General features: G+C 31.7%; 1 protein-coding gene across 1 annotated transcript; it reads left to right on the top strand.

Annotated features, from left to right (window-relative positions):
• Positions 1-856: 856 nt before the first annotated feature.
• On the top strand, positions 857-22304 carry LOC134281779 (uncharacterized). Its single transcript, XM_062764207.1, has 4 exons — positions 857-1534; positions 2354-2596; positions 4227-4481; positions 22165-22304. The coding sequence occupies exons 1-4, from the start codon at positions 1471-1473 to the stop codon at positions 22302-22304; spliced, it is 702 nt and encodes a 233-aa protein (XP_062620191.1). The 5' UTR covers positions 857-1470.
• Positions 22305-22481: the final 177 nt, after the last annotated feature.

The raw sequence follows: 22481 nt of genomic DNA, 5'->3' as shown, positions 1-22481 counted from the left end.
TACGCGGGTTATGTATTTTTTCTGCAACAGCTGCTTCCGTTCATTCCAGTAACAACAAACAAAGAAAGCATTTTATTGTTTAAATGAGATCCTTGATTTTTTTTTTATTTATGTTTACGGGGAAAGGAGCGATGATTATGGTATTTTATGTATGCATTAATTTCTGTAAAAGAAAACGTTAAATAAAGAGAAAACAAGGGGCCTAAGATTTAGCAGAAGTGGGAACAGTTGCCTTAGAGGTGTTTTTGTCTCTTGCAATTTGTAAAATCATCAATGGTTCTAGATAAATAAAGGTCACAGATGAGAATGGGAATTTCATATGTTCTATAATTATTTTTTTTTCCTGCCTCTTCTGACCCCATTACCATGTGTTATTTTCTTTTATTTAACGTTTTTTTTTAATGGAACAAATGATTTTTTTTTTGTTTTGTTTTAATCTTTCAATGCTGTTATTTCATTCTACTTCATCAAAACAAACTTCAGTCGCCTTGGTTTTGTACTAATAAAACAACAAACAAAAGATCACACATTAATTTGTATGTGTTATCCCCGTATAATGCAATGTAATTTACCTGACACACTATTTAAACATTTATCCTTAAAGCGCACGCAATCATTTCCTTTCTGTGATTTTCAATTGCATTGTTTGTTAGACACAAAAATGGGTAACCATATTTGTATAAAGCGTAATAATATGTCATATTTAAACATGAAGTAAAGTAGACAAATATACCTCTTGATTTACGTATTGCGCATTATTAATACACTTATACTTTGAAAGCCTCAAGATATTAATACGATGTATGCCTACAGATATAACTGCTTAAGAAGCCTTCACTTCACTTTTCTTCCTGTTTATGCCACTCATTCGGCAAAAAAGAATTTTTAAAATGAAAATGAAAACCACCTTTCTAGGAAACCGACAACTTTTCTATTGATCTCAAAATAAAAGACATGCTGGAATTTAGAGACAAAACGAGGTTTCTGACTGAAGAATGTCGCCGCCATTCTGAGCACAATATATTGCTGCTAATATTCATTTTTTTTAAATGGCTGTCTTAAAATCAATTTATTCAGCATTGTTTGGTTATGTTTTTGGCATGAAAGTCCTTTCATGTATACCGTCTGACTTTGTCCCAAACCGCATATTTAAGACATGTTTGCTAACTCATTCATACAATGTATTCTTATCTCACATGATGTCAATATCATTAGTTAAATTATCTGAACACTTTTACTTCCAAAGCACAACAAAGCCCATATCGTTCCTCCTTTCTATGTATTATACAATTTGTTTACTTAGATTCGTATTTCTTTCTCTTCTTATTTTTTTTTTTCATAACTACAAGTAGGACGTTTAGTAGCAGCCAATATACTGAGCTGGCATTCAAGTGATAAAAAAAAACATAATTTAAAACCGGAAGAATTTATTTAACACCACATTTAATGTAAATACAACACTGCTTTGACATGAAGTTAGCTCACATAGCAATATTTTTCACAGTATTAAGAAATGATGACACGCTTGCTTATGGTGAGTTTCTGATATCTATCCATATTCATTTTATCATTTTTTTTCTGCTTCTAATGAGAAAAATTAAAAGAATTATCCACGCTTCTTAACCTGTGATATATGATATTAAGTCTCCTTTACAGAAAAAATTGTATCATATGCACTTTAATATAGACAGTTGTGATTCTGCAGAGCTGTACAGTTATTTTAACCAGTTTAGCTTAAGCTCATCATTATTTTTGTCATGATAAAAAAAAAAAATAGAAGACTGTTGGCTATATTATTATATTAAAGTGCAAGATTTCTTTCCTGCATTAAAGTATACAATGATATAGCAAATATAGTGTTGATAACAGTATCTTCATTTAAGAGATGTATAAATTATTACAATGATATTAAAACAAATTAAACAAGGACACTGGAAGGCAAAGCATCTTGTTTAAAAGAGAATATCCGTAAATGAAAACAAGATAAGGCATCGATCCTTAATCAAATTAGTACATTTTCGTTTCGTTTTGCGTTAGCGCTTACTCACTCACCAATGAACAAATTGTATGACTGTTAATGTATTTAATTAAGCGTGTACGGTATTTGGCGGAAATTTGCTATTGATCAAGTTAGCGTAGATTTAATTTGGCGCTTTCTTCATTTTCTTATTTATGCGTTATCTGCAAGACATTTAGCGTTGTAGTTGAGTAAGCGGTTGCTGTGTTCCGCCAAAGCCGCTAAAAAGTATACACAGCCAGATGTAATCCGTTTACATGTACTGTATATTTATCAGCAATGCAATATGGAAATGGTGTTTAGCAATCCAATATGTAAATGGCGTTTTCTTTTTAGAAAACATAGCTTTAAACAACCCCACACGACAGTCACGCCAGTATTACAGTACTATTCAACCACCTGCTATATTTGACTCCAGTAATGCTGTTGATGGTCTAAAGACTAACTTCTCTTCTTATGGAGGACAATGCGTTATATCAGCTGATGGACAGAAGAACGCCACTTGGTGGGTTAACTTGACGTCCATCCAAAGTATACATCATATAAAGATATACTACAGGACAGACAATACAGCATGGGGTATATAACTTAATTAAATTTTAATGAATATCTTTTCCAACTAGTATCACACTTTCTCCTGTAAAGGATTGGATTTAAACAATGTAGTAATAAGACTTTGCCTCTTCATTTTTCAATTAACAAGAGATAATATTAATGATATTTTTTGCAAAGGCAGCACTTTTTTCAGAAAAGAAATTTAATAGATCGTGAAACTGCATAAGATTTAAAACAATTTTTTTTTACGAAACAAATACAGATCGCTTTTGCACCTAAGATTATAAATTTATTATAAATATGAAAGTACAATGAAAATATTTTTTTTGGGAAAAAAATATAATTATCTATAAAATGAAAAAAAGTAATAAATTATGAAAAAAAAGTGAACACAGTTGGTACATTTTTTATACGACACTGAAATACATGTACATTGATGTAATAAAGAGGCCATGGTATTCCATTACTACTTGTTTTTGGTATCGAGATGCATTGCACTTGTACGAGGGTTGAGAGAAAAGTTCGCGGACACATTGATTCACGGAAAATCTATTGTGTACTGTGAATTGTGACCTATGTCTAATTAAATTCATATCATTGTTTATTAGTATGTAAAATATCAGGTCCATTTACTGAAACTTTAAAAATTTACAACGATTCTACTATGAGGTAATAGGATTCACGGAGCAATCACTTGACGTTAGTGACGTGACAACCGGATTTCAAACCCGTTAAGATTTTTATTAGTTCTAAATATCTAACATATCTTTGACTTTTCTTGTCTTTTTTCTACTTAAAAATTAAATATCAATATCGAGACATGTTACTTTTCTTTTGGCATTTCTCAATTGTTGTTCGGATATTAGCAAGATCTTAAAATGACCGTCTACGCTGTTATGTGATCATGATCAGGTTTGGAAACTATGCAAAATCCTGAAACGCAACTTCCATGTGATAAGTGGGATTACTGAGGTACCGCATGAAAGTTCATGATATAAAAAATTAATTTCTCCATCTTATGAAGCTACTACCAATTGGATATTATTGTCTTTTTTACGTGTAGACAATTTCTAACATCATTTCGAAGCATTTTAGTTTATTTTTGACATTTTCCTGTCTACGCACATAAATTTTAGTAGCTCGGTGTTCCATTACGTTCAATGACGTTCACTTTCTTGGCTTTCATTTTACGCGTTGATTATATATAAATGGCTCTAAAACGTTCATAGACCATCCAATTCAATTCAAAATTTCACCAAGTGACATTTCATGAAAACGGTAGCGGCAGGTAAAATTTCATAATTCTTTTTGCGCTACAACTATGCATTTTTTTTAAATTTATTGAAAAGTCTATGTAATATAAACGCTCAAAATAGTAGCATGCTCCGTGAAGTATGTTTTATCAAAATAATATAGCTGTATATTTTTTAATTATCACCGGAAAACACAAAATCTTTATAAATTTATTGGAAAAATGGTAAAGTTTTTATTTGGAGAGTTAAACCGGTTCATGGAAATAGCGCGCTCACAATCGAACTTGTCCGCGAACTTTTCTAACAACCCACGTATATGGTATGCTATTCATCTTTTTATATGTTACTTTATGTGTAAAGGACTGAGATAATTGACATCAAATTATGAATATTTGTTTTAGGTGCTCAAAATGGATACACCGCAAGATTTCTAGGATTCTATCTTTATGTATCAAACACAACACGCATTCTAGATGGGCATCTGTGTTTTCACGACACAGTTTACAACAGATCTACAATACCAGCTGTGGTCAACATATCCTGTCCCGTACATGGACAATATGTCATTTATTTCAATGAAAGACCTCAGGCGACCCAATTTGCTGATCAATTTTCGTCGAATGCACATAATGAATTATGTGAAGTTGAAGTTTATGGTATTTCTTTTTGTCCCCCATATTCTCAAACGATAGGATATTAGATCTTATTTGACCTCTGTCTGTCGGTCTGTTTGTCAGTCTCTCAGTTACACACTTTTTCCTTACAAGTCATAGCATTTAAATGAGAAGAAATAGAAATGTCCTATTACAAATGTATATCACATGTAATAGATCTTCCTAAATATGCTTTGATATTTGACCCTGTGACAATCCTTGAAGTGTGACCTACTTAAAAATAATCATTGCTTTAAATTGGCAATTACTTTTAAACGAAAAGAGATAGGGCTTTAATTTTAAAGATGTGGATTACAGGTGACATGATCTTTCTAAGAGACAATCTGATTTTTTTATCTTATGCTTTTGAAGATTTAATACTTTTCAGATCTGTTAGGTTGGTCATACCTTTGGAATGAGAAGTGACCAGGCTTTAATACTTAAAAATGTATTACATTAAAAAAGCTGTTTCAAAGCATGCTACAGTTTCTGACCCCTTTACCTTCACGATAGATCTGATTTAAAAAAAAAAAAAAAGAACTTATTTATTTTAATTTCCGAATAAAATATTATTGAGCCTTTATACTTGACAAAATTTGTCAAAAAAACATCTCAGCCACAGATTAGCTAAAAGTGGGGAACCACAAATCTTTGAATTTGCTTATTTCAATTATTGGTAGTTACAGATACGTATAACTGTAAAAAAAGGTTTACATAAATGAAAAAAAATAGATTTGTGCTTTGTGCCTTAAAAATAATTCCAGAATTTCTACACGTTTTGAAATTATCCACAAAAAGTATGATACACTACACACATAATACGATAGAATACGATAAAATACACACAGAAAAAGGTAGAATATACACAGAATACAATAAAATATTCGCATGATTCAATGACATACGCACATAATGAGAATGTATGTGGAGTAAGATGGTACACACACATAATTCGAAATGTTGAATTCAAAGCAAAATATGATAAAAGAAAGAACATTTAAAATAATACACAAAAAATTCGAGAGGATAATCTTTAAGTGGGAAAGTATACAAATAGAATACATAGGATGCACAAAGAAAACAGTCGAATAAGTATTATTAAAAAAATAACAAAAGCAGATTAACGCAAAACTAATAAAGACAAATCTCACAAAAGCTAAATAAGATGAACGCACAAGTATGCACCGTAAAAGAACTAAATTAAGTATAATTTCAACAAAGATAAGAAAAAACAGTAAACGCCATCTTCAGAATAAAACAAACAATTAAAAAGACAATTAAAATGTTTTAAAATAAAAATCTATTTGGTGGAAGTGGGGGGGTTTTTGAACAAACTGAAATATACATTTCCTTCGGATGCCTATGAATAAATAAGATACATGATGGCTTTTCTGTTTATAAGAGGAAAATTGTTATAGCCTCTATTTTCCTTTATAATGATCCACTTTAATGCCTTCTTCTTTATTCTCCTGATTGGACATAATTTGAACAAATATCAATATACAATACCCTTTTTGATGCTTTTATGATCATTATCAATCATGAGTTTGTTGTTCTTGTGCAGAATTTTAACGATTCCCCCATGTTTTCCTACTAAAAACCTTGATTACCCATTGTGTTCCACCACACCCCTAGAGGTAGCGTTCAGGATTAAAACTAACTTTAATGCACACTTCACGACGATGTTTTCATATCATGATAACTGACCACATTTTTGCTGTTCTTGAGAATAATATTTTTTAAAAGAAATTTGCCCTATGCATTCCTATTTATTCACCCAAAATAGCCTCACCTTGCCCTAGTGAGCATGATTTGAAAAAAAAATTTCTTACAGAGGATGCTTCAATATAAATATGACCATTCATGTCTTTGCTTTTCTTGCGAAAGATATTTTTTTTTATTTTTCCTATGCATTCGTATGTTATACGATCATCACCGATTAGACCCCCATCCTACCCCCATGGGGTCATGATTTGAACAAACGTTAATGCATACTACCAGAGAATGCTTCCATAACACAATGACCAATCATGGCTTTGCTGTTCCTGAGCAAGTTATTTTCAAAGATTCCTTTTATTTATTCCTATGCTGAAATTAAATGCCTCATTTGGCCCAACCCTAACCACGGGAGGTTATGATTTGAAGAAACTTGTCTGTACATTACATGACGATGCTTCACATGAGTTTCATCTTTCCTGGCCCAGTGGTTCTTGAAAGGGAAAAAAAATTAAGATTTTTCGTTTGTATACCTATGTTAAACTTTGATACCCCATTATGGCCAATCCTTTCCCCGGGGGTCATGATTTGAATAAATTTGGATCTTCGCTACATGAATATGCCTCTACATGAGTTTCATCTTTCCTTGCCTAGTGCTTCTCAAGGAGAAGATTATAAGTAATATTTCATTAATTTTTCACTAATTTAAAATAATCTCCCCTTTTAAGATGGTGTGACCATTAATTTGAACAAACTTGAATTCCTTTCACCCATGGATACTTTGTGGCAAAATTGGTTGAAATTGGCCCATTGGTTCTTGAGCAGAAGGTAAAAATATGAAAAGTTCTCAACGGCAAGGACAAGAACGACGACGACAACTACAGCGACGACAGACATCGGACGAATTTTGATCAGAAAAGCTCACTTGAGCATTTGGCTCCCTAGCAAAAAAGCTATATTTTACTATAGTTAACTATAATTAATCAAAGTGTCGAAGTTTTCGCCTAAGGTTTTCAAAATATCAAAATTTTCGAAAAAGTTTTTTTAAAGTGTCTAAGTTTTTGATAAACATTTTCAAAGTGTCAAAGTTTTCGATCAAGTTTTTCAAAGAGTCAAAGTTTTCGATAAAGTTTTTCAAAGAGTCAAAGTTTCGCCAAACTTTTTCAAAGTGTCAAAGTTTTCGCTAAAGTTGTTCAAAGTGTCAAAGTTTTTGCTTAAGTTTTTCAAAGAGTCAAAGTTCTCGATAAAGTTTATCAAAGTGTCACAGTTTTTCGCCGAAGTTTTTCAAAGTGTCAAAGTTTTCGATAAAGTTTTTTTTATAGTGTCTTATTTTTCGATAGACTTTTTTTTTCAAAGTATCAAAGTTCTCAATAAAGTTTTTTTAGGTGTCTAAATTTTCGATAAAGTTTTTCAAAGCGTAAACTTTTTGAAAAAGTTTTTCAAAGTGTAAATTGTTTTTGAGTCAAATGCTGACTGACGTTTTCCATACCAAGTGTTAGTCCATTATTTATACACTGAATTGACTACGAATCAATTGACTACGGATTTTTTCCGTTATTACCTGATCATGACAAGGAGCACACGGCGGGTGTGACCGGTCGGCAGGGGATGCTCACTCCTTCATGGCACCTGATCCCACCTGTGATGTTTCGGGGGTCCGTGTTTGCTCTGCTCTTATTTAGGATTGTTTTATGGACATTGAGATTGTATACTGTTCGTTATCTCCATTTCTTTCTTGAAAAAGTTTTTCAAAGTGTCAAAGTTTTCGCCAAATTTTTTCAAAGTATCAGAGTTTTCGTCAAAGTTTTTCAAAGTGTCAAAGTGTTCGATATTTTTTTTTTCAAAGTGTCAAGTGATCACTATAGTAAATCAAAGTTTTCAAAGTGTCAAAGTTATAACTATAGTTAACTACAGTAAACTATACTTAACTATAGTAAACTATAGTTAACTATAGTAATTTTTTGTTAGGGATATACCAAAAAAGAACATTTTAATTGTTAACAGATCACAGGGATAAAAAAAAATTAATAATATCCACATTCAAAGATTGATTTAAGGAATCACTGTCTAGTTTTGAGGGTATGCAAGGGCATCAACAATAGTGGGAAACATGGGATAATTTGCATAACGGGCGAAGCCCGTTATGCTAAAATTATCCCATGTTTCCCACTATTGTTGATGTCCCTGGCATACCCTCAAAACTAGACAGTGATTCCTTATATTTCCATTTTTTACTTGAAATAACCATCTTAAAATAAATCGAAATACCGTCTAATTGAGTAGATTTGAAATGCACAAGGCCCCATGACGTCAAATTTTACTATAAAAAATAGCCCCAAAAAACGAAACAATTTATTGACTATTTATATTTACCGTGGTCAAATATCAACATTTATAAAATAAACAACAAAAGAATTTTAAATGATGATCAAAGTGATCTTGTTGACTTTAATTATATATGTGACCTAGATTCAGGTTGTCGGAAGCACGAATATAAATAAGCACTATGTCACTTCTCCGCCGCCATATTGAATGCAATGTTGCTGAAACGGGAGCTGGTCAGCATGGTCAGGAAACCGATTTGTATGGATGTTATAATAACAGAAGAAGTTTAGTTGCTTAAGAAGTCGGATGGTAATGACTAAGGGACGATGTCTGTATCAGATGATAGAGTACGTGCAGATCCATGTGGCAATGTCAATTTCTCCACGTGGCTGTTACGGATGTGGTGTTCTCGGACTCGCGAGACCTCGTTCATAGTGGACAGCGTTGCACAAAAGACTTGCTTTCGAGCCGAAGATAATTCATTATTTATTTTGTTTGTTAAAAAAATATATATCATATCAAATTACTTAGTAAACAATTAAAACATCTATTTTTTCTTGAGTATATTTATACGCCAGTGATATACATGCAGGTTGACACCTGACCTTTCAGTAATAGAGAAATATACATACCACAGGGTGTTATCATGAAATTAACAAGAAACACTTTTGTAGTGTTTATCATAGAGAAAACAATTGGAAATGGAAATATTTTATAATCTAATAAATTTATCTACAAGTACCAAGTTATTTCACGGAAGAAATTTACGCAATAAATTGAATATTTGTATTTAATGTCTAAAGCTTATAATCTGCGATGTATCCAAAAATCGCAATTAAATATTAATTTCTTAGAAAAAAAATATACGTAGAAGACCGACCGAAAGAAAGGTTCAAAGAAAACGGCTTTAACAAAATTAATAAATTTAACATGATAGATCTATCAAGAACTAAACAGTTCATGAAAATTAATTTCCTGAATAGAAATCTAAATAATTGTTAAAATGATGGCGCTCTGCATTAATACATGTAAACTGTGTCACGAGAATATGAATCTGCTACAACTGCACATGTACGTTTACGCTAAGCTCTGACTTATGTACATGTAAACATTTATATATCAGATACTAAAAACCTCATATTTATTAACGAACATTGAATGGTTAAATACTTTTTTCTTTTCAATACAAAACAAAAAAAATTAATTAGCAAATATTAAAAGAGTGAAATGCGACTTTTCCGACTAAATAATTATAAATCATTGCTGTTAAACTCTGTGTGTACTGTTTCTAATAATAACAAAAAATAGATTTAATTCGGCAAATAAATTATTTAAACCTTAAAAATTATTTTAGACCGACCCGGTAATCTCATTTGAGGCACATTTGAAGGGCGGGATGTTGAAAGTCCGTGTACCAATTTAAAATTAGATAGACAAGATCTAACCAAATAGCCAAATATTATATTGAATTCTTAAATAAAGTTATATACGTATGGAATGAAATCGATTAATACTATAGATTGATTCATTGTATTTATTAGTCCTGCTTGGTCACGGCGGAATTAGACGACTTCTTTTGTTTTATTTTCATAGTAAGATACCGTAAAAAAAATAATGCGAGCTAAGTTTCATAGTTTAGAATGTTAGAACTATTTCATCCGTTTCTATGATCAATAAAATTGTTTCCTAGAATTAATTTTGTCCGTATTACGTAGAAAACCCGATTATCCGAAAGTTCATGTACCATAAGTGCAGTATTTTTTTAAAGTTCATTAAAAGATTTATTTACATAAACATAATGGAAACATTGTACGAAATGAAATAAATCAGCGGAGTGAGTTTACGGACTTCATTTCATTAAATTGGTTTATTTGAATTTTTATTTAACATTCAAGCAATGAGATGATTATTCAAGTTTGTTCAAACAAGTTAGGAACATTATCCCGAAAATAAGTAGATGCGTTTCATTAGAACCAGGTAGTATTCGGGGTTACTAATTGACCCCAGGTGAGAAATCAGTATAGGTATGTTGACGGTGATCACACACACGGGCCGAGGTGTCAGTTAGGGGAGAAGGGGGAGGGGTGGTTGACCGCACAGGAAGACAGTGTGCTAATTAGAGAGCTACATACGTGTCAGTTTTCTGATAAGGAAAGGTCTTCGATTTATTTTGATTTTTTGGCATCCCGATGGATTGTATTTTCAGTTTATTTCCACGTAGAAAAGGTAAGCTGTTAAAAAACATCATGTTTTTCCCTGTATATATTATTTTTATGTTATCTAATGCCAAATAAAATTAATGAAAAACTTCCATTTTATAGTAACAGCCATGGTGTGATAAATTGGGTGGAATATTTTCATGCTTAATATTTTATAATTTTGATTATTTTTTTTTTTTATTAATTTGGACATATATCTAGGAATTTATAATTAGCTTAAAAAAAAACAAATTTAAAATTTGAACGTATACGGCCAAAATCGTTGTTAAAATCATCTGGATCAATGTCATGTTTTATTTTATTTCTAACATAAAGACTTTTAAAATAATTGTACATACATGCAGATCAGACGCGTAAACATATTCCTAACGTTATAAAACGATAAACAAGGAAGAACAGAATATTGCATAAAAAAAAGATACATATCAATGTCCTGCTTATTAATTATTCATTTGCGTGTTGTGTACGCGAACATCGGAGCTTAACAAAAATCTTTCTCCGGTAGCTAATTCATTTAAGAGAATCATATTAATAGTATTTAATTTTGACAAAATAAATAATACAATTCGATAAATTATTTTTAAAAAAAATAGACCAGTTGATCGATCTACTTATAATTTCATTTCCGCAAAATAGAGTTACTGTTTGAATTTTGACAATCACTCTCTGCTTTACCATGATATAATTATTTTATTTATTTTTTTAATTATTCATTAATAAATCAATTTATTCATTCATGAAATACGCTACTAATATTTCTTATATTAATGAAAAAGATAGGGATAAAACTTTATTTTGTCTTTTTCGGTTGATTTAATCTTATTTTTATTAACAAAACGAAAAAGAAACTCGGAATAGCTCAGTAGTTTCTTTGTATAGTAAAGATAAAAAGCGAGGGTTTCCGAATATACACGATAAACGCAAAACACGATACACGATAGAACCTGATAAACGCAAAACACGATAAACGCAAAACACGATAAACGGAAAACACGATAGAAAACGCAACACACGATAAACGGAAAACACGATACGATAGGATACACGCACGGTACGATAGGATACACGCACGATACGATAGGATACACGCACGATAGAACACGATAGAATTGTAAAGAATAACGATGCGGGTACTGTAAAAAATTAATAATTGAAATTATTTTAAAAAATAAGATGCAGATTATATGACAAAAGTGTCTTTATATCATTTTTTTTTTCGTATGTTAGGTCAACCTTATACACAAAATCCCAGGCAGTTCCGAAACAATGAACAAATATAAAATTGTTTAAAAGAGATTTAAATTTGAAATTAAATATACAGTGGCTGGAACGTTATTGTTGACAAACCAATCGTGTAGAATCGTTCGTGTATCGTGAGTGATCGTTCGTGCAACGTGCAAGATCGTTCGTGTATCAGACTCAATCGTGTGCGTTTTTAATCGTGCGAGATCGTGCGTTTAGAATCGTGTAAATTTCGTTTTGTAAGTTTTTATCGGAATGTAATTTGTAAAATAAGCATTTCCCTTGTTTGTTTCTCTTAATTTATTAATTAAAATCCAAATAAAATGAAAAAGCGCAATTTACATAATAGAATGCAGAACGAACTAATTATCGCCCGTAAACAAGCAATATAGTAAGTCGTACAATATTAAGTTCTCGTCAAATAGCGCGATCAATATTGTGATAAACCGTACTTAGATCTTTAATGCCTTTTTGAAAAATCTTAATGGACACGGCTTGATTTTCGGGAGTTTTGATTATCTGTTTTTATCTCTTGAGCCTGTTTGTAATTAATTAATTTTAAATTTCTGCAAATAAAAAAGTTGAATAATTGGCAAGTTTATCATACATTGAATCATTGGAAACATAAGGATAAAATTTGTAATTATAATTTAAGTCATTCCATGCTGCCATTTTTGTTCAATCGTATCCCCCTTTCTGGCCATATCATGATATTCAATTCAATCAAATTATACGACCCACATACATGTACATCGTCTAATAGAACGAACAAATTTCCTTTTTATTGATCGGAGAATTACCCTAGAAATAATTATTTGAAATCTAAAATATTAAGTCTTGCATTTATTTAGTTACAGAAATATCATTTTCCGGTTTTTTTTTTCTTCAAAGTCCATAAAATAATATTGATAATTCTTTGAAATCTTAAATAACTATTAAGCCGTATTTCGTTTTGAAAATATTGATTCCTAAATATTTTGAACTATTTTGAGTGAAGAATCGTGCGTTTGCGTTAACAATCGTGTAAGATCGTGTAACATGTAGAATCGTGAACGTGAAAGATCGTTCGTGTGACAGGTTTAATCGTGCGTTAATCGAGCGGAATCGTTCGTGTAACGTGATCGTTCGTGTAAGTTGTCAACAATAACGTTCCAGCCACTTTATAAAGATAATGAACAAAAGATGGAAATTACACTGTTAAATGAGATTACGTCGTCAATATATTTAAGTGTCTAGTTGAAGGCCACGGCAATTGTTTGCTTCTTTTCACACAGAATATATTGCACAAAATCTGCATTATATGAATATAAAAATAGGTCTGCTAATAACCGGGCCAAATTGGTACCCATGGGAATTTCAATAGATTGAGGGGAGACCCTGTATCCAAAAATAATATATATACTGTCAATCAGAAACTCAAGCGTCATTTTGATGTATACTTCATAGTACTTGTGTGTACATCCAAAATGTTTTAACAAAACTTGATTCGCAACGAAAAAATAAAATTAATTAACTATGCCTATAACTTCTATCCAGATCATTGCTTTAAAAAGACTTAATTTTAAAAGAATTTTTCAGCAATTGCTTTTTTTCGTACATTTTTTCACACTGATTTGTCATTTGTCAACATATTTTGTTAGGGTTTTCGATCTTAGTAAAAGAGAAAGTACGTATCCAGTATAAACAACATGTGAGAAATTTCGCAGACGACACTTTATTGATTCACTGATGTTGTAGGAAGTTTGTTTACATAATTAGATAGTCAAGCACGGTTAGTTAAGTGCCTGATGAAAATATTTTTCATCATGATGAACCTTTATTTGATGAAATAACAACTGTAAACGATTTGGAAATCAATCGGAGTTTATTCACATATCATCGAAGATAAGGAAGAGGTAAGATCTACAGATTTTACTGGTGATATTTTAGATTTAAACACTGAATTAGAACACAGATCGGTAGAGATTGATAAAGTAAATTGTGTTGCAGTATTCAAAACAAAAACACGTGGATGCAGTAAGTTGTATGGTGTCCCATGTAGTACGAAAGTAGAATTTTGTAACATGCTTGAATACAGACAACAGTGCCAAGAAATGTAAAATGAGGAACTTGATTTAAATGTTAAAGTTCAATTGACAGCTCACAGAAAGTTTAGTACATATTGGTCCTAGTCCATGAGTAAAAAGCAAAAAAAAAAGGGGGGGACGAGAAAAAAATAGTTCAGAAATACTACTTTGCAAGACAGAAGGTCTGTCGGGATGTTTTCTATTTTGCCACAGTATTGGGAAATTTAAGCTTCATAACATAGCTTCTTCCCTTGATAAAAATGGTCTTAAGCCAATGATTCATGGGAACAAAGGTTAAATGCCTAAACATGCACTCAGTGTAATTTATGTAAAGGGTGTTTGTAAGTTCTTGGAGGAATACACGATGAAGAATGGCCTTCCACTGCCAGGCAGACAGCCAAACTACTCGATTCCAGGCAACAGAGTCCTTCTGTTGCATCCTTATAATAAGACAAAATCTAATGTTTGGGAACTTTATAATCAAACAACAGTATTACAGGTTTGTTTGTATAATTTTGCTTAGTGAACTCATAAATGAAATATTTTCAGGTCTGTTTTTTTTTTTTTTTTAAATTTCCTATTAATATTATATATGCTTTAGAAAGTACTTTTGTAGTACATATCACTAATGCTATAATATCACTTATGGAGAGAAGAATGTTGTGTTGCAGATGGATAACTGCGTTGGCCAAGACAAAAACAACACAATTGTAAGGTAAATATTTTAAACATCGGATATATTTATTAATTGTATTTCTCTGTAATCAATAGCCAAGATCAATAAATATATTGTTTTAATAGGGTTTGCTATTACATACTTATAACTTCAACAGAGGGATCAGTCAAATTATTATCCCAACTCATTGTGATAATCTACGAATTTAAACTCTTTCCAAAGGCAACAGTGTTACAGCTCTTCCCTATTATATACTAGGACATGTATATAGGATCAATAAGATCATATGATATAGTAACAATTATGTTTATATATAGCCTAGGGAACTCTCTATAGAAATTGCCCGTATTGAGATAAATAACTTAAAAATAAAACTTAAAATAGAACTTGCAATGCAGTGTTACGTTTGAAACACATTTAAAGCTACAGGAAGCCTTAACAGTACTGCGCTCGCATCAGAGTGGATCAAGAAAAAAAAAAGTTCAAAGAAGTTCGCTGTGCCAGAGATTTAAGATATTACATCAATGGATATAGACATGCATTGAGCAAGGCTTCATGCAAACTTTCATAAAAATGATTATTTAATCAAATGTTGGTTCTTTTGTGTGAATTATTAATTGTATGTTTTTTTTTTATTCTTTCAAAATTGAAATGAAAAGTGACTTAATTGTTCACCTGTTATATGCTGTATAATTGGAAAATTATAAGTATTTGATCTTGAATTTTTTGCACAAGAAATTTAACCTTTGCACTAGATTTTGATATCATAAAAAATTACCACACATTATATGAATTCAAATAACTAGATGTGGTAGACCAAATTTACCATAATAATTTATCTTTGAAATATCTATTCGTTTTGGGATCATTCTATCTTTCGTTTCATCAAAGGTGATCTTTAATGTTTTTATCTTCAATTTAATTGGCTCATTTGATATCATCTAATAGTTAAATATACCTTGCATATAAGAAACCCTTCAAAGCAAGCAAAATTGGGCAGTATTACATTTAAACGAAGAAATTACTACCCTTCTGATATTGGATGCATCTTGTGGTCAATGTCTTTTTCCATGTACTTCAATAAATAAAATGGATACCATAATCTGATTTATCATTTCCCTTTACTGCTCGGTTATATCATGGTCCTGCGAAAAAAAAAAAAAGCTACAGACATTGACCACAGTAGGATTTTAATTTCCAAAGGTAGCAGAAAATTGCACTCAAAGTAATATTTCGGGATACCAGTCTTTTAAGAATTTAACTTCAAAGAAATTTCACAGTGAGTACTTTTCATAGACCAACGACTTACTATTGATTGAGAGAATTCCACTGTGAGTACTATTCAATTCAACGTTACCTGTGTCATTCACCTTTATCTAGATCATAAGGGAAGCAAAACTGCAACACCGTGTTCGTTAACTGTAAATGGAACAAAAAGAAGTGAAAAATAACTCACATTTACAAACTATTATTGAGAAATAAACTTTTCTCCCAGTAAAAAAGAAAAAAAAAAGACATTTTCTGGACAGCCAAAGTCAAAAAACTGAAATTTCTATTCCGATTGGATTGATAATCTTGATATCGCATTTTCGGCTAAGACGTATCCACATTCACAGAAAGTTGATTTGTTTATTCTCATTAAAAGGGCCAAGCTAAAGAAGAAATAAAATTTCGGCCAGAAATTCGACAGGATTCGTATGCCATGTTGGACTGTCTCCGATCAGCATTTGGTAACCAAGAATCTGTGACCATATTACAACAGATTTTTTTTTTTTATGAAAGAGGAAAATCAGCAAGATTCAGAAAAAATCAGACGCTACTCGTATTTACCTTGAGTATAAGTTAAGTAACTGTTCAAACTAAGCAAAATTAGGCAGTTTTACATTTAAACGAAGAAATTACTATCCAGCTGTTATCGCATGTACATGTATCTTGTGGTCAATGTCTTTTTCCATATACTTTTATAGATAAAATAGATATCATCATCTGATTTATCATTCCCCTTAACTGCTCTGTTACATAGACATCAGTGTTAGGTATTTGCTTGGTAATGTTATATATGTCTTATATTTTTTTTACTCTCATATAAAACTACCATAACTTCCATTATGTCTAAATTTTGATATTTTGTGAATGAGAAATATCATTTTTACAGCGTCATAACTGTAGAATTTAAAGGAAAATCGCTCTAACGTTTTGGATTTCTACTAATTTATCCTGTAGCTAGATGAAAATGCAAGAATCTCAATATTCTGCAAAAAAAAAAACTCAATAAACCTGGTTTTCTGGTAGCTTATCACATTTATAATCTTGCAAATAACCAATGACAAGATATGTGAATTTACGATTTCCATTATCATTGAAATAGCAGCTGTAAAAGATATCAAAAACCTGGTCTGATTTATGGTTGGGAATGGTTGTGTTTTTAGTTGATTGAGTGGTAAGTTTTTCAGATACTCATTTTGGTAAAATCTTATGATTTCTGATAAATGATTTAGCTGGAAGTGTTAAATCGCTTAAGTCTACTGTATCTTAACTGTCAACAACGTATATGACTTCCTGGCTAAATTATTATTATTATACCTCATATAAACAACCACTAATAAAATAGAATCTGATTGGCTGAGAAGGTCACGTGATCGCTCGCTAAAGGTCGAGTTCCACCTCATTAGATACCTCTTGTTCCAACTACGTTTCTAATCAAATGAACAGACATAGTAACGTAGACAGAAACAAGCAAGGCAATGTCTCAACAGCCTGATAGTAAGAAAAGTATTATCATAATTTAATTAAAAAGATATAAAACCAAAAAGATAAAAAAAGAAAAGAAAAATGAAAGTCGTAGTTAAATTTCTCCATGAATTTTTGGAGAGAGCTCTGATTTAACAACGGATTTTGAGGGTTAACCCGTGGGTTTAAAAGGCGTTGAAATCCTTTTCTGAGCAAGAAAAACGTCAGAAGGTTTTTCAAGAAAAGTGCATTACAGAACATTTGTTAAGGGCTTAAAAGAGAAAAGGAAGATTTACATCGTGAAATATTGAGACGTATATGATAGTAACGAAATTTATAAAGCAGTTTCTATAAATCTGGAAAAAAAAGACTTTAGGGAATTCACCATCACCCTCCAATTTTGAGAAAGAAATAAGACAGCTTTGACGCTCCGGAATTTGATATTAATACTCCTGATGATTTGCCGAGAAATTTTTGGTTTGAAATAACTCTGTACCCATGCAGAATTATACTCCCATTCAATAAGTGATAAAAAGAAGACGGAGATAGCAAAAACCCTAAGTGAAACCCTTATTTCTTTATCGTTGATACAAGGCACTTTTTAGAGAGAAAATGAAACAAATACACGTTCCATGATGTTTCTCAATCTGCTTGAATTGAACCATACTTTTTGTTAAAATCTTAAATAATTTAATGGGTATGATCATGATTATTCTTTTCATATAAAATCTATGCATTGCTTGATTCGTTATAATAAATGATTTCTTGCATGAATATTAATCCAGTATGCATAATGTTGAAATGACTGACATTGGGCTAAATAGGTTAGTAACAACTTCTTTGATATTGACCACCGACTACACACTTGGCTATGGAAAGTATATCATTACCTATAAATATTAAAGAAATATGTGCAAATTCCCTTCTTCTATCCTGGATGGAGATATATTTACAAAAATCCGTCGTATTTTATGTATCTGAGTATCAAGTACATGGGTAAATAAATACAACGCTGAAAAGTGTCAAAACCTTAGAAAGGAGGCGGGATCAAAAAAAATGCGCTGGTTGTTTAAGAAGACATAAGATATTGAACCTTAAAAAATGTCATTTAAAACCTTATACGCATGCTCTATGATTCGTTGTATGGGAAGTTCAAATATGATATCTTCATTTCAATTCAACACGGAGTATTTCAGACAATTACAGAGGGTTATTTCATCCAATGAGAAGATTTTCAATTGACAAAAAAAAAAAAAAACAAGCTAGATTAAAGATTCATGTCAGCAGGTTATATTTAAGTTGTCGACATTACCTATACTACTGTAAACAGTCCCTTCTACTTTCTAGTTTAGTGAATGTGAAATGGCTTTTTTTATGTTGCAGCTGTGTTCTTAGTATTATATATAAAACTGCTTATACATTTGCATACTGTATGGTAAGTCCTTGAAAGTCTTATATTGTAACAGTCATCAGGGAGACAATAAGTCCGGTTTTCACAAGTAACAGTACATATCCCTCCTGTTGAGGATAGATGCTCTCAAATAAGATCACCTTACGTACATGTACACTGAAAAGCAAAGTTTTAAAAGTGTAAGTAAGATATTTTTAGTTTATGGGGGACTTTGTCAATGTAATGTTTATAATGTCTAACATTTATATTTATTTTAAAGAAAATGATGTATCTAACTTATCTGACTTTATTTATTTTTGACATAACTAAAAAGATACATGTTCTTATATCGCCAACCTTGATGAAATATAAAGGCATTGAAAAAAAAAAATGTTGCTTTTCCTTAAGGATAACTTGAAAGATTATCAAACAGTTTTATTTCAATGAAAGTATAAACCAGATAAGCCCTATTTGTTTTATTATTTGTTGATAGAAAATATTGCTCTGAATAGACCAACATGGCAATCAAGACAGTATAATCCTATGAACAGTTTATTCAACTCCAGTAATGCCATAGATGGACAAAAGACTGATTTAAGGATATGGCGTGGACAGTGTGCCGTATCAGCTGATGGTCAGAGTACTTCCACGTTGTGGGTTAACCTGACGTCTATCTAAAGTATACACGACATCAGAATATATTACAGAACTGATAATATTGCATGGAGAAATTTTTTTCCCTCATGTACATGCGTTCATAAAAAATAGCAGCATTGTTTTTATGATCGAACAACTTTAAGCATGTCAACCTTCCTTAAACACGATATCTCACCTTAATTGCCCTTTTATTATTATTATTATATCTACACTTAAGTAACTTTTGGGCATTGTAAAGATGAATAATGACCCTCAAATATAATGTCAGGGGTCATTTTTCAACGACAAAAAATGAATCTCGAAGCCGTAGAAAAAGATTGTTTTTGTAGATCCCTAGGATCGGTTTTTTTTCTATCTGTTTCCTTTAAAATATTGACAGCACCCCCCCCCCCCCCCGAAAAATGATCCCTTTTCCAACAGAGTGATATACATTTATAACAGGTGATTCATGTTAAGGTTTGAAAATTGTTCATTGTTTAATTCTTCTAAATTTATGTCCATTTTGATGAACACTGGACAAGCGGACATTCAAAAGGCAATAAAACAGCATTACATTTAAATGCACATTCCAATCTATTTAACCTGTTAAGCTTATTGTTCTCTCAACACATATCGACAATTGCGAAATGGCTAATAATTGTTTATAACTCTTGCATATGAAATCTTTTTTATAACTGTTTTTCTGCTTTTCAATTGCTTCATATTTAGATGTTTGACTGAGTATAAACATTCATAGCTAAATAACCGTCAAACTTTTCAATTGTATACATGTTTCACAAAGTATTCAGTTTATAATAACACAAATGGTGGAATTAAGTGTCTTAAACGAGTAAAAGTTCACCTGTCATACATGTAATGAACTCTAGGAATAAATCAGGTAAACGGAACATTCCTCAATTTACATACATCTCTCAGTAGCGTGCCTCGATCTAAAAAAACTAATGTTAGCGGAATAAGACTACATAAATAAAGAAAGTTCAAGATGGAAAAAGCTGAAGTCACCCCATTTGTCAGACGATTTATTGATTAGTTGGCCTTTGTCGTCTTTAGTCAATAAAACATCCAAATATGAAGCAGAGGTGGCAAACATAACATGGACATAAATTTTCTACATGTCTGATATACTGTGTATACAATCGTTTAATTCGCATCCAATTTTATTTATAATCAGTGGTCTGTGGGAATTTCTTTTCAAACATTAAGAATGAAATATATGGAGATAACTAACAGTGTTCAAGCTCAAAAGACTATTCAACAATGGAAAATAGATATAGGAGCAGAGCAAACACAGGTCTCCAAACAACAGAGGTGAGAGAAGGTGCCATAGAGGAGTGAGCATCTCCAGCCAATCGGTTATATCCGCCATGTGCTCCTTGTCATAATTGAGAAATAACGGAGAAATCCTACGATAATTCAGTGTAAACAAAAGCCTAACCATAAGTAAGAAAAACATCAGTCAGCATTTATATTTATACGCAAACATGATTGATATTGAATTTATATAATAAAGCATTCATTTAATCCTCGAAAAGATTGCAATATCAGTTAAGCACATGTATAATAAGACTGTGAATGACATACATTTACTTTCATTAAGGTTTACCTCGTTGAAAAAAAAGCCCTACGAGCTCCCCAACCCATCTTTCTTTCTGCATTTTATTAGTATTTTTGAATTCTGTTACAGATGCTTCAAATGGCTACACAGCAAGATTTTTAGGTTTTTATGTTTATGTATCAAATACAACGAACAGACTTGACGGTCATCTATGTTTTCACGATACAAAGTACACCAGAGCAACCATACCGTCAATTGCCAACATAACCTGTCCTGTACACGGTCAATATGTCATCTACTACAACGTCAGACCACAGGATGCAGCACGTGCTGCTCCATTCAGCCTATTTGCTCACAACGAACTGTGTGAAGTTGAAGTTTACGGTATGCACTTTTTCTTCTTTAATTCTTATAAAGTTGCCTGCTTGGTGCAGTGGTTCGAGCGTTTACTTGAGACTCACGAAGATGATCAATGCGTCACTGGTTGGAATCCAATTGTCCGACTTGGAGACCGGTACTTTGGATGAGATCGTATAACCAATGTCCCGTGTCACAAAAGGTGTTGGCATAAAAAAAAAACCTTCCTGCTAAATGGTCATGAGTGCCAGGTATAGGTATAAGTTTACAGCCCTTAAGTGGCATGTGATAACGTTTCCATATAAGCGATCAAAATCATAAGAAAATGACAAAAACCTTGTTTGATAACAGAAGATTATTATCATAAGTGCATGAAGTGCGCTGTAATGCAAAACTAGGTATCGAATAATAATAATTAAACACATAACTTTTTCCTCATCACAGTCTGCATCAGTTCTTACTTTTACTGCTGTTTCGCCTGATATTGAAGTTTCAGTATGGTACAGGATGTTATATAGAAAAGACTGTGGAATCTCTCTCTCTCTCTCTCTTATGAAATTTTAACTTTATTAATACTTGAGTAAATCAAGATTTTTTTCAATAAATAAATTGACTTTAAATAGGTCCTAAAACTGTTTTCAGAATTGTCATCCTTTTTATGTAACACATTATATAACAGCTAGTGCTGAAATGAAATACTGAACTTTTTTAAATTATCCTGAATTCAAGAAAAAAAATAATCCTTAATCCTAGGTTGTAACGAAACAGGAGTCTATGGACTAGACTGTTCCCTCCCTTGTCCAGATACAAACTGTCGTTATTGTCACATAGAGACCGGTGCTTGTCAGGGATGTAACCCTGGATACCAGGGACGTCACTGTGAATTGCGTTAGTGAAAGAATAAATATCATTTGAAATATTTATTGTACATATGACAAAATTGTTACTGAATATTTTGGGAATGTCGTAATTTTATTTACATCTTTTAAAAAATGTGATATGGTAATTTATCACAGTATAACCAAATGCATTGGATTATTGAATCGTTTTAGCTGTATAATCATATTACT

The sequence above is a fragment of the Saccostrea cucullata genome, unplaced genomic scaffold (assembly GCF_032062105.1).
Source record: "Saccostrea cucullata isolate Sc308-1 unplaced genomic scaffold, CSIRO_AGI_Scuc_v1 ctg774, whole genome shotgun sequence".
Taxonomy (NCBI): domain Eukaryota; kingdom Metazoa; phylum Mollusca; class Bivalvia; order Ostreida; family Ostreidae; genus Saccostrea; species Saccostrea cuccullata.
The sequence above is the reverse complement of the archived record's forward strand: the minus strand, read 5'-3'. Positions and strand labels throughout refer to the sequence as shown.